This window comes from Durio zibethinus, chromosome 9 (genome assembly GCF_047325235.1).
Source record: "Durio zibethinus cultivar Kanyao isolate XHJ-2024 chromosome 9, ASM4732523v1, whole genome shotgun sequence".
Lineage (NCBI taxonomy): Eukaryota > Viridiplantae > Streptophyta > Magnoliopsida > Malvales > Malvaceae > Durio > Durio zibethinus.
Window position 1 is genome coordinate 27,680,087 of NC_143170.1, and position 13,143 is coordinate 27,693,229.

General features: G+C 30.9%; 2 protein-coding genes across 2 annotated transcripts; one reads left to right on the top strand and one right to left on the bottom strand.

The window, feature by feature from the left end:
• Positions 1-1,096: 1,096 nt before the first annotated feature.
• On the top strand, positions 1,097-2,640 carry LOC149516923 (uncharacterized). Its single transcript, XM_089765237.1, has 3 exons — positions 1,097-1,902; positions 1,955-2,040; positions 2,186-2,640. Exons 1-3 carry the CDS (start codon positions 1,359-1,361, stop codon positions 2,363-2,365), a joined length of 810 nt encoding a protein of 269 aa, XP_089621363.1. The 5' UTR covers positions 1,097-1,358; the 3' UTR covers positions 2,366-2,640.
• An 822-nt stretch (positions 2,641-3,462) lies between these two features.
• Positions 3,463-12,450, bottom strand: LOC111314054 (uncharacterized). Its single transcript, XM_089766105.1, has 3 exons — positions 12,199-12,450; positions 11,823-12,033; positions 3,463-8,418 (listed from the first exon to the last, which is right to left on the bottom strand). The coding sequence occupies exons 1-3, from the start codon at positions 12,355-12,357 to the stop codon at positions 3,677-3,679; spliced, it is 5,112 nt and encodes a 1,703-aa protein (XP_089622231.1). The 5' UTR covers positions 12,358-12,450; the 3' UTR covers positions 3,463-3,676.
• Between the last annotated feature and the right edge of the window lie 693 nt (positions 12,451-13,143).

Sequence of the window (13,143 nt, forward strand, 5' to 3'; positions counted from 1 at the left end):
AATGAGATGGATTGGAGTACGCCCATGACCAGTTTTGCCCATTAATTTTTCTTCATGGGCTAAATCTTTTTTGGCCCAAACATCTGTTCCTAAATTGAACCTTAAAATTTGGAATTAAAGGTTTTAGATTGGTCCCGTGTTTGAGTTTTATTATGTTTAAATAAATTACAATTGAAAATTACACTGAAATTAAAATAAAATTTGAGTTGTGCTCAAGTATTAAGAGTGTTGCTAAATGCAACTCATTTTTTTATTATACCTCAATTTATTTTTTTTTTAATTTTTTTATGAGTGAAATTATTTAATTATTTTTTTCACACAAGTTTCTGAAAATAAATTTTTGAAAAATCATAAACCTTTTTGAAAAATCATATAACATTTTAGAAATAGATTTTCGGAAGATTATAAATCTTTTCGAAAATAAATTTTTAAAAAGTTAAATTTCTGTAAAGGTTTATAATTGTCAAAAAATCTATATCGGAAAAATTATATAACTTTTCAAAAATTCATTTCTAAAAAATTATAAAACTTTAGAAAATTGTGAGAAAGATAATTAAGTAATTTTATTTTCAAAAATATTTTTTAAAAAAAATAGAACATGAAGAGAAAAAAATAAGATGCATTTAGCATCACTTTTGAAAATATTAACGAGATATCAGTTCAAACTAAATTTAATTAGATGTATTAAAGAGTCAAATTATATTTCAAAGATAAAAGAAATAAAATAAAATCTTTCTATTCCATTGTCATTCATAAATCTAATAATGGTGTTATGTTTGTCAAGATTTTCGAAATTTGTTTGATTTTAATGATTTGGAGTTGTGAATGTAATACAATTAATATCAAATTACGAGATTAATTTTCGTAGTATGGTCAAAATCAAGATTTAATTTCTATACGTTAATTTAAAATTTTAGTTCAAATTCTAACAAAATTAACATTTCACCTGAGTTGCTGTAAATTTTTTTGGCCATTTGGACTGTTGATATGAGATTTTCATGCCTCAAAACAACTTAAAAAAGATTATATTTGGTAGTTTAGGGTTTAGGTGGTTTACTCTTAACAAATCGACAACTTATAATCAGTATAACGAAGCCAGCATGATAAAAATAGTAAATTTTCAATAGATTGAAGACAAGGCCGAGCTATGAAACAAATAATCAAAGGTATATATTGGTCTTCTTTTAAAACTGTAATACCAGAGTCAATTACCTATGCAAAGCACAATATTTCATGTTGTTTGCCTTAACAAATCTTGGAATCCTTTTAAGTAATTCGTCCTTGGAATCCTTCATTCCCTCGCCTGTGGTTTGGCTTTCTATTCCCATCTCTGTCTGGCTGTTGTTTTCCATCTTTCAATGGGGTGCCAAGCGTCAAAGCTGGAGCAGGAAAATGGGGAGATGCAGCCTAATATACCCCCTTACTTCAGCCGAAAGCTGGAGGAGATTAGGAAACACAAGGCAGGAGCGACGACTCTTTCCAAAAACGAGCTCCTCAAGGATGGTTACGAGAACGACTGTGGATCCCCTCACACCAATGACCGAAAAAGTACTGTATCATCTCCGGAGCGTGATGAAGATAGCACAAGGTCTGCCAAGGTAGCATCAGAGCCAACCGAGCCCGAGGAGATCTTTTCTGATAAGGAGGTTATTATAGCCGAAGAAAAGGATAATAAGGGTAATGATAATGGTGATGAAAAGGAGAAGGTAATAGAGGCTTTGACCACAACCATAGAAAGACTGGCCATGGAAGAAACAGAAGATGAGCAGGAATTTGAAGAACACCGTCTAGCCTCTCCAGGATCACCAAGTTTCAGACTTTACCTTAACGACTCACTACACAATAAGGATGATGATCATGGTGAGTATTTTCACTTTTCACTAATGAATTGTGAATCATGCTGAGTATTTTCACTTTTCACTAATGAATTGTTTGTTTGGATGCATGCATGCAGGCAAAGGTGATTACATGAACAAAGGATCGCTGAGTGATACTGATGTTGATGCTGCTGAGATTGTCAAATCCCGAATTCCCAACGAGGTAATTGACTTAACATTTATGTTTCGAAACAAATATAGCTAGTTGATGGGCATCCCATTCATTCTCCAGAAAAAAAAAAAAAAAAAGGTGGCAATTTTTCTGGCTAGCTGATATCTGAAATTATCTCGGTTTGTTCTTCCTTCAGGAATTGGTTACCAAGATAAAGAACAGATCAGGAAGGAAAGCAATGAAAATTAGGAGGGTTATACCCAGGGGTAAAAGGAACTTCTTGAACGTTAAAGCATGCTATTATCCATCTTGTGGTTGTGGTGGTCATGAAATTTCCCGGCGCCGTCTGATCAATGCAAAATCATCAACTAGGTAGATCATTCATGCTAAATGTACAAGAAGAGAGTGCATCACCTCTTTTTCTTTTCTTTTGTTCTTTTACCATTTCTCTAATTCTTTTCTTTCACAAAGATAGGTACTGTATGCATCAAATAGTGAAACTCAATTTCATAGATTTTTTTTTTTTCACAAAAGAGATCAACAGTTAGAAAAATAAATTATAAGTGTTAAAATTTAGATTTTAGATTTATTAAATATCTTTTAAAAATAATTATATAAATTAATTGAATTAAATTTTGAATATTGTAAATTAAAATTTGTCCGATGACATTTATCTCCTTAAAGGGAATTGCTTGAATATTTTGGGAGAGAGCCTAGCTAGCTAGAAATTAACTACCCTACAATTAAAATATTTTGAAGGTATGGGAGCTCATATGGTATCATAGATGAAACCAAGAACATTGTTATGAAATTGAAACACTCACATAATAATTGAGGTTTTCTTATTCTCTTTTGCCTTTGAAATTTCTAGGCAATAAAGCCGATGGAGTGGTATAAAATTTTATGGAGAATTCATAGCCATTATGGTCAAAGTGGGGAAACACTGATAAAGCTTATAAAATAAGTTCTTTCCTTTTGTTGTTGATTTATAACATGTAACTAGTAAGCCTGTATTTGCATTTAAAAGAATGGTGGCTCTGGACCCTGGGTTAAACAATGCACCTGTTCTAAAGCATCAAATGTAGAAAAACAAATCCTAAATCACGAAAGAATGGCAATTTATATGTTCATCGTGCAAAGTCAGACAAAAGAATGAACATGATTTCATGATCCAAACGTAATTTATACCCAGCAAGCAGATACAGAGACGAGGATCAGTAAATTATTATATTATAGAATAAAAGTCGGGTACCGTCAGCTGTTGCATTGAAGGAAAATTGCAGAACATGAATCTGTAGCAAATGCGATTCATTCTATGTGAAAATAATCAACAAAAATTGAACAGAATAAAAGAAATTCCTTATCCTGTACTGCCAGATATGAAGTGCTATATGCCATGTCACATTGTTGCGCATCATGCATACAAATGAACCAACCGGATCAGGTTGATATAAAAGAAAAGGACATCCAATAGAAACAGAAACAGAACAAAAACATGTCATAATTAACAACCAGTACACAGATATCTATAGTCATCACAAACCAGTTCTTACGGTTACATCAATATTAAAGTCACACACCTGCATATGTTTCACAAGCTATGCTTTAAAAAACAAACACACTTTTGTTGCGATAGAAAGAAGGCATACATGCAAATTACAAAACATTAGTAGTTCGTAGCATACCCTTATTCATTTGGGAAGGCAGCAGAAAGGAATTCCTCGTCCTCCACAAACACCTGCAAATTCTTGGATTTCATCAAGAAACCAACAGCCTCTCCATTGAATTTTAGAAGAAAGGCCAGCTTGATTAGCTCAGAGAGTGAAGTAATCTGATCTTCCTTTTCCCACAGCACTCCTTCAGCAATTGCGTTAGAGAAATCAGTAGCATATTCAAGGAGATTCTTTTGCCCGGCAGACTCGTTCATCTTCTGGGTGAAAAACTTTGAGCTCCCTTTGTCCCAACGTATCATTTGACTCGCTCTAACTTCTTCGGTTTCACCTGAAGATAGTAACAAAGTATATCTCACTGCAACTGGTTCGAAAGTCTCAAGGACAGTGAGATTGAGGAGGCACTGAATAACTTCATGCCTTTTGTCAGCTTCCATTTTCATTGAAGAACCTGCTAAAAAGCCAAGAACAAGTCGGACAAGCTCTTTTCCAATCATAACATCTCTAAGATTGACCTGCTTAAGTTCCAAGCCATTAGTTAAGGATAATTCTTTCTTCTGTACAGCCTCAGATATCGTGCGAACCCCAATTTTTCTGTACAATTCAAACAGCACAGTCCGAGGCAAAGAAGGCAAGCTTGGCTGAGGATACCAAACAAATAGTGGACGAGAAGAGGACTGCACAAACAGATCCTTAAGTTGAAGGTCATCAGCGATAAACACATCATGCTTGTCAAATAACATTATCCTACCCGAACCTGAATCCACAGGAACCTTTACCAAACTTTCAGTCTTTGAACTCTTATACCGCACAACAGATCTCCAGAATGCACAACACTCATCATGTGACAATTGGTGTCCTGAAGTTTCCCAGACCTTCCAAAGTTTACAATAATCATCAAGTGAAGGATTTGATTTGACACCAAATGTGCCAGAGAAAAACGGTAGTGTTTCGTTCTCATAGTATTTCTCCAAAACATTCAACCGCAAACCACAGAGACCATCTTTATCATGTAGAACACAAACATCAGGTTTGACCCACCTTCCATTTTCATTTCCATCAGGGATCCAGATTTTCCGTGTAGCTTCACTATCAGGCTCCCATTTTGCTTTTTCCAAGAATTTATATATCCGAATGATTGTAGCAAAATCAGAATGGAAATCAAGGTGGCTGGCTAGCAATGTGCTTCCCTTCTTAACATCAACGGTAACTCCTATTGAATTGAGCTCTTTTCTGTACATTCTAATCTCAGAACCATAAAACCCTTCATCAATGAATGGTCCATCTGTTAGTTTTAAGTCTGAACTCTCATCGAACAATAAGCTATTACCTGGACTCATATAACCAGCATAGGTTTTTAACCATTTTTTTGAAACTTCTTTCTGAAATGCCTCTGAGAAGCTGTAATCCTTGACTTCCAACAAAATTCTTATGCATTCGAGCAATGAAAGTGCATTTGTGGGAGCTACACTATGAGTACGTTGAGGAAAACAGAGACAAGAAGGCACAAACTCCACACCACTTTCAAATTCGACTACTACTCCAATGCTCTTCAACTCTTCTCTATACTCGTGAATGTCCTTTCCATAGCAATTGTCACTATCATCAATAAAAGGAAGGAGAGCAATTTGAGAGATGGATTCCCACTTCGGACCAAAGAGGATGCAATCTCTTGGAGACCTAAAATCACCAAGCCGAGTCCTCAACCACTTTTCTTCACGGATGCAATTCTTGAGGTCAGAGGGAAACTTATGGGACATTGTCTTCAGTTGTCTATAGCATGACAGAAATGACAAAACATTGTCTTTTGTAACAGAAGATGACAATGCCTGTTGCCTTAAACAGCTAGCAAAAGATTTGACTGCTGAGTCAAAATCCACCACAGCACCTAAACTCCTCAACTCATTTTTGTAAGAGGAGAAGCTATAACCATAGTAAGCTTGTTCAATTATCGGGAAACCACTGAAAACCTGTAAAAGACAACCCCACTCATGATCAAATAGAAAGCATTCTGACGGTGATTTGTAACCAAAGTTTGTCTTCAAACATTTCGCATCTTTAAGGGTTGTAACAAGGCTCTTAGAGGATTTTGCATGTCGCATACATTCCAGCAATAAAAGAAAAGCATCAGCTTTCAAAGAGGTCAAGCATGAAGATGATTTCAAGTTTTCAGTAACAAGCTGATAACTTCCACTGAAGCCAACTATAACACCAAGCAACTGGAGTTCTTCTTTGAAGCCAAGGATTTGATCGCCATAAAATGCTTGATCAATGAAGGGGACATCACATATTTGTTCAGCTATTTTCCATTCCTCGTCAAACAAAACAGCTCCTTCTGGGGATCTGTAATCATGAGATGTCTTTAGCCATGCTTCTTCCTTGATACTGCTGATTAATGCATCAGGAGGGAGGAATTTTGTTCTCAGATATCTGATGAGATCAAGAATGGAAAGCATCCGGTCTTTACTTAACATTGATGAAGATGCCAATCTCATGAGATGCTTCCCAATAAATTCACATGCTTCTCCATATTCAAACATCACTCCAATTGTTTTCAGCTCCTCCCTATACATACTTATTTTGTCTCCATAAAAGTTCTGATCAATTAGCGGGATATCAACAAACACAGATTCATTCTGCAAAATATTTCCCCATGAGGCGGAATAAAAAAATGATTGCGATGGTGGTTTGTAGCCAGAGGAGCCATTTATGGTAACTTTCAGCCAGTTTCGATATTTTATGCTTCGCAAAAACTTCTTTGGAATTGGCGTTCCTCTGTTTTTCATGTGCTGAATCCAATCCAACAGCAAGAAAGTGTTTTCCTTTGTGAGTGGCGAAGAGACAGCAGGAATGGCAGCATTAGGGGGAGGCAGAGAAGGGATATCTAAAGCAGCAGCATGTGTTCCTAGAAACTCCATTAGTTTCTTTTTAGGAGTGAATTGGCCAGCAAAATTTCCAGGACGTAAGTAGTCTTCTCCTAACTCAATATAGGCTCCAGCTTTCAGTGGATTAGAACCAATCAAACTGGCCCATTTGCTTCCATTGGCTGGAACAAGAATCCCCCTATTTCTGGTCGCAATCACATTACCATAGTTGTCTACAAGTGGCATCATGCCACACAAAGAAACAACTTCCTTTTCTGCTACAAAGTTCATCAACGATGAATGATATAAGAAGTGAGCATAGGTTACAACAGGCTTCGGCTTGCTACCAAGATGGTTAATAAGAGCTGCTGCATACTCTTGTACACTTATAGGAACAACCTGCACCTGGTTTCGAAGCCATTCCAAAAATTTTTCTTTGCTAAAGCATGAACGAATGGCTTTTTGTGTACTTTCGGGAAGAAAAAAATGGTTGGCAACACCCGTGAATTCCCTATTCCAATCAATCAACCATGAGATACTACGAAATTTATGTGACCAGCATATTGCCCCCTGACTTTGACGTCTGGAGTCACCGATACTGCACAAAGACACACTTCCGCAAGGATCAACATATTTGACAAGTGGTATGTTCATGATGTTGGTACCATGGAACATGTTCTGCCAATTCTCAGCAAGGAAGACAAGAAGCTCAAGATAAATGCCCTCAGAAACTCCCAACACAAGATCAGAACTCTGGATACACTTTGCATACCATTCAGGGTTGACTGGTCTAACTCCCAAAAATTCCAGAATATAATCATATTTAACAACATCAAAAGAAGAATGCAAGACATATGTTCGACGGGATGAAAGATTGTGCAAGCCTACCCCCTCCTTTCTTGCTTTCTCCACAATACCCCGGAAAGCAGGCATAATCCTGCCCACTTCACGGGGCTTGTGAAAAAACTTCTGCTCCGTGCATGACTCATCACTTGGAAGAATATCTTCACCCACCAGTTTTAATCTTATGGATTCCCTAATGGCATCAAAACTCTGATACGAGGAATTGTTGACAGGCAAGAAAGTGAACATCCGAGGCAAACTAGATACTGGAGCATCTTCTGTCATTTTCACCAGTGAGATGAATGCATTTACAAAAGCAGTGGGCACACAATCCAGAATCCCTTGGTTCCATTTGTTGTCTAAAAGTATTGTTTCCCTTGATGATGATAAAACAAAATCTGCTTGAATTATGAAGGGTAAGTTGGTCACCATCTCTGTTGGAAGAAATGCATAGACCCCAGGTAAGATCGTCCCTCGACGGAGACGCTCTTCATTTGGAAAAGCCAACGTGATCACCAACTCTTCAATGTCCATTCTCCTTTCCACTTTGTTTTCCTGCCTAACTGGAAACTTTTGCTTCCACATATAGTAGCTGCATTCTCTTCCAAACTCGTCGCCCTTTTCCTCGGCAGAAAGACAGAGAGTATAGGACTCTGCATCAATGTTCTTCCTTGTTACAAAATTCGTCTCACTTGTAATAGCTATTGCACTTATAGTATCAAGCCTTGGATCCTCGTTGTCCTCCCTGACAGAAAGACACTTAATCTTCGAAAGGAATAGCAAAACTTCAGGATGAACACTTGAGAGCTGCTGCTTCACAGGTTTGACCTTGTCAGGCTTCAGGGGCAGGACGATTGTCGTGGTTGGAAGGGCATAACTCGATCCATATACCTTTCTAATACCAGAAAGGGTTGGGTTCTCATCAACCCACTCAGGAACAATGTAGCCAAGACTGCAGTGGGGACAAGGCGCTTCATTGAACCGAATCTGATAGCCATTGCTGAATATGTAAGGCTGAGCACTGATCAGAAAGACACTCTTGAACCCAATTCCTGCAAAGATAACGTAACACATCTTTAAATAACAAGATATTCACACATAATTTAATTTACTTTGATTTGACTGAGTTGCTACAGTGTCGATACAGAGATTTTTTTTCGGATATTCAATTATGATATTAAAACGATCAATTATTTTTTACCTAAACAAAGAATCAAGCAAGTTGAACAGACTAGCTTACAAAATTCATAGCAGATTTCGTGGCATGTAAACCACTCTCATATTTCATTGAAACATTTTGACATGTGTTGCTCCATTTCTCAAATTTTTGGCTAAAATATCAACCGGTTATACAAATGCCCCAAACACTTGTAAGTTCTATAGATACAAATGTAGGGGTCAAACCCAATATTTAACGGTAATATGTGACAAACTTAGAAGAGATAAACAGATAAAAGTAATCTAGGCTTTAATATAAAATCAATTGACAAAGTGAAGAGACCCAATTTAACATAAGATTATAATGAAATCTAATTGTATATATTTTACTTAATTCGATATCTAAATCGATTGAATTCAGACTTTTTGAACTCAATTATAAACTTTGAATTTTTATTTTTATTTTTTCTTATTTTATTTTTTTATTTGTTGAATTTATGTTATTTATATATATTTATCTTGTTTTTATTTTATATTTTTTTATATTTAGTTTTATTGATTATTTTATTTATCTTATTTCTTGGGTATAAAAAAAGAAAGATAATTATACAAAAAGAGGTTGACTGACCGAAAATCAAATTGGGAAAAGGGTAGGTGATGGAGCGTAGTGATAAGGTTATTAGAACTAGGTTTGAGTTTAAATTTTTAGAGATAAATATTAATTTTTTCATAATAATATAGTAAATAGTATTTGTGGTCTTGGGTTAAATTTTATTTTAGTTCTTAAATTTTAAAAAATTTTAATTGAGTCATTAATTGTCTAAATATGTATTAATGTGATCTCTCCTTCTATGAAATCGTCTAAATTAATAATAAATGTCAACTGACATAACGTGATAACGTTAGTTAACATCTTACGTGATATAAAAAATCAAAATAGAATCCTCTCGAAATTTAGGGACCAAAATAAAATTCTTTCAAAATTTAAGTACTAATGACAAAACTATCTCAAAATTCTATTTATTTCATATATATGTATTATAAAATATTAAATTTAAAATTATATTTCTATATTTTTATTATAATATAATTTGTTAATTATATTTTTTTAATATAAAATCGTTTTTAATTAAAATAAATTGAAATTTCAATATCATTTTAAAAACAAAAAATTTATTTTCTATTAAAAATATTATTTTATTCATAAATTATAATAAAAATATTATTTTCTATTCATAAAATATATATTTAAAAATATTAAATATCTTTTATTTTCCTTTTCCAAATATATTTTATAAAAAATAAATAAAGAAAAAGATAAAAATAATTTAAGAAAAAATTGATTTTTATATTTTTCAAATATATATTTTTAAAATATTATAATTTAAAATATTTTTTAATTTTTATTATAATATTATTTATCAATAAAATAATATTTTTAATAGAAATTAGATTTTTAAAAAATTAAAATTAAGTTGAAATTTTCAAAATAATATTTTAAAATTACATATTATTTTAAAAATTAAGTAAAAATTTTTATATCGATTTAATAAATTAAATAAAAACTTTATATCATTTTAAAATATTATGTAAAATTTTTCATATTATTTTCAAAAATAGATTTATTAATCTATTCAAAAATATAAAAACTTTATATTCATATAAAATAAAAATATAATTTAAAAGATTTTTATATTTTCTTTTTTTATAAAATGCATTTTATAAAATATTTTAAAAAGAAAAATAAAAGATATTTAATATTTAAAAATAAATTATTTGGATAAAAATAATATGCTTTATTATGATTTATGAGTAAATTAATATTTTTCATAATTTTTTTGTTTTTTAAAATATATTAAATTTTTAAAAAAAAGAATTTAAAAATTTTAACTTAATTTTAAGTTTTGAATATTTATTTTCTATTTAAAACAAAAATCTATCTAATAAGTTATATTATAACAAAAAATATAATGCAAAAATATGCAAATATAATTTAAAATTATATTTTTTATAATATAACTTATTAAATAGATTTTTGTTTTAAATAAAAAATAAATATTCAAAACTTACAATTAAGTGAGAATTTTATTTTGATTCTTAAACTTTAAAAGAATTTTATTTAATCTCTTATCTATCATATGAGATTTTTGTTAACATCATCATGAGATATTAATTAATATTTATCGTTAATTTAAATAATTTCATAGATAGAATACAGAATGACTATATTGATATATATTTAAATAATTAAATACTCAATTAAAGATTTTTAAAATTTAAAAATTAAAATAAAATTTAAACCAAAATTTAGAGATTACTTGTAATATTTACTCATGATAATATAAAATAATTTTAAGAAAGAAGGTAAGTGATTAGGAAGGAGAGAAGAAAGAAAAATGAAAGCTTTGGGATTCGAGAAATAAAAGCTTTGGGATTCTTTTGCTTTCTCTTTTTGAAGTATAATAAAAATTCAAAAAACAAATTTTATCGGTATATTAGAAGGTTTTGTATTTTAAAAAATGATATTTTAAATAAATAAACTTTACCAATATATAGAAGGTTTTAAAAATAAATTTTAAATAAAAAATTTTATCAATATATTGAAAGATTTGTGAATTTTTAAAAAATCTAAAAATAAAAGTTTTATCATAATATTAAAAAATATATATCTTGAAGAAGAAAAATAATTTTCAAGAAAATTTTATTAATATATTGGAGGATGAATTTTTAGACAAAAAAATTTGTCAACATAATGAAAAATATTTTCTGAAAATGAATATTGATTTTCAATCTCAAATATAAAATTACTAAGAATAACATTTTCGCATATATATTTAAAATGAGATAAATTTAATTAAGTGATCAATTGTACTTAAACAAAAAAAATAGTGATAACTTCTTTATTGTATCTAATTATTAGATCTAGTAACTTGTATCATCGTGTCGTGTAAAATATTATATTCATATTATATTTTACATGAAAATTATATGTTATAATTTATATCGATACGAAAATATAAAATATAATTTTTTGATTTTATTAAACTTATTTATAATTTTTTTAAAATTTTAAGCAATATTATTTTTATATTTTTTATTAATATTATTTTATATTATGTCATCGTATTATATTTTAAATTATCATATCTACAAATTATAAGTTGACTTACACTTTATAAAACCAATATTTAATAAATGTGGATATCACCGCTTTAAGAATAAGAATGATGAAATACATAAAACAGCCATGCAAATGCAGCCAAATAAGTGAAAAGTTAGACAAGGCAAATATACGTACCTTTCTCCCCAATATAACCACGTTTCCTGTTCCCTTTCTTGGTGGAACGCCCAACACTGCAAATCGACTCTATGTTTTTCGAGGAAAACCCCTTCTCATTATTGAACATCAGCAATGTGGCTGGAGCTCCTGTGGCCGTGATGTCTCGGGTGGTTATGACAAACTCAAGCGATGGATCCACCCCCTCCACGTACTCATTGTCTTCTGCATTCTGTGACACAAAGAACGACAAAGATAAAAAGATTATAACCCTAATTCCCAAGTGATTCGACCCAGGCTTTTACTTGTTTTTTTTCACTTCCTCAGCTGCCTAAAGATACCCTTTTATGTAAAGAAAAGAAAATGTAAAACAAAATAATTTTAACAGATATATTACCTGGATGAGTTCCATGAGGAAATGGACGTCTTTGGTGTAAAGCTCAGCAGACAAGTTCCTAACAGCTTGATGAAGGTCCTCAGTCAAAGGGTTGGGTTCTCCTCCTATGGAGAACTTTGTTTTCCTGATCTGCTTGATGTGTTCTTTAGGCGTAGCCATTGCTAACACTGTACTTTTTTTTCAGAAAAAAATGAAAGTTGAGAGAGTGTGAGAGCTTGAATGAAGAAAATGAAGTGAAGACTTAAATAGCGTAGGGAAGAAACCCATATGGGAGGGAAACTTAGTTAAGAAGCAGTAGCTTTAAAAGAAAAAAAAAAAAAAAAAAGCGCGTACGGGGATAAAAATGAGAAAAAAATATAAAAATGACGTAATTTAAAATTTTAATAAAAATTATATATAAATTTAATAAAATCAAAAATATATTTTATATTTTTATGTGAATAAAAATTATTATATATAATTTATATATAAAATATGATATAAATATATAAATCATTAATATTTTACATGATATAAATAAAAAAATTCTCAATAAAAAGTTAATGACTAAAATAATAAAAAAATTTCTTAAATTTTATCATTTTATTTAAATAAATTTTTATATTTTTATTAGCTCTAAATAAATTTTTAATATTTAATTTTCATTTAAAAAATATTAAAACTTTAATTTATAATTTATACTTAAATAAAATTTTAATATATATTAATTTTTATTTAAAATAAATATTTATATAAATTCAAATGGAAATATAAAAATTTATTCAAATATAATAAACATATAACAACTTATTAAAATAAAGTTGAAATAATTAAAAAGTTTTCTCTTAGTTTTTTACTCTAAGTCAATTGTACGGTAAGAGGAGTCTTTTGAATGATTTGTTAAAAAAAAAAAAAAAAAAGTCTTAGTCTTCTCCTTTTCCAAAAGATTTGGTCTTCCCCTTTCCC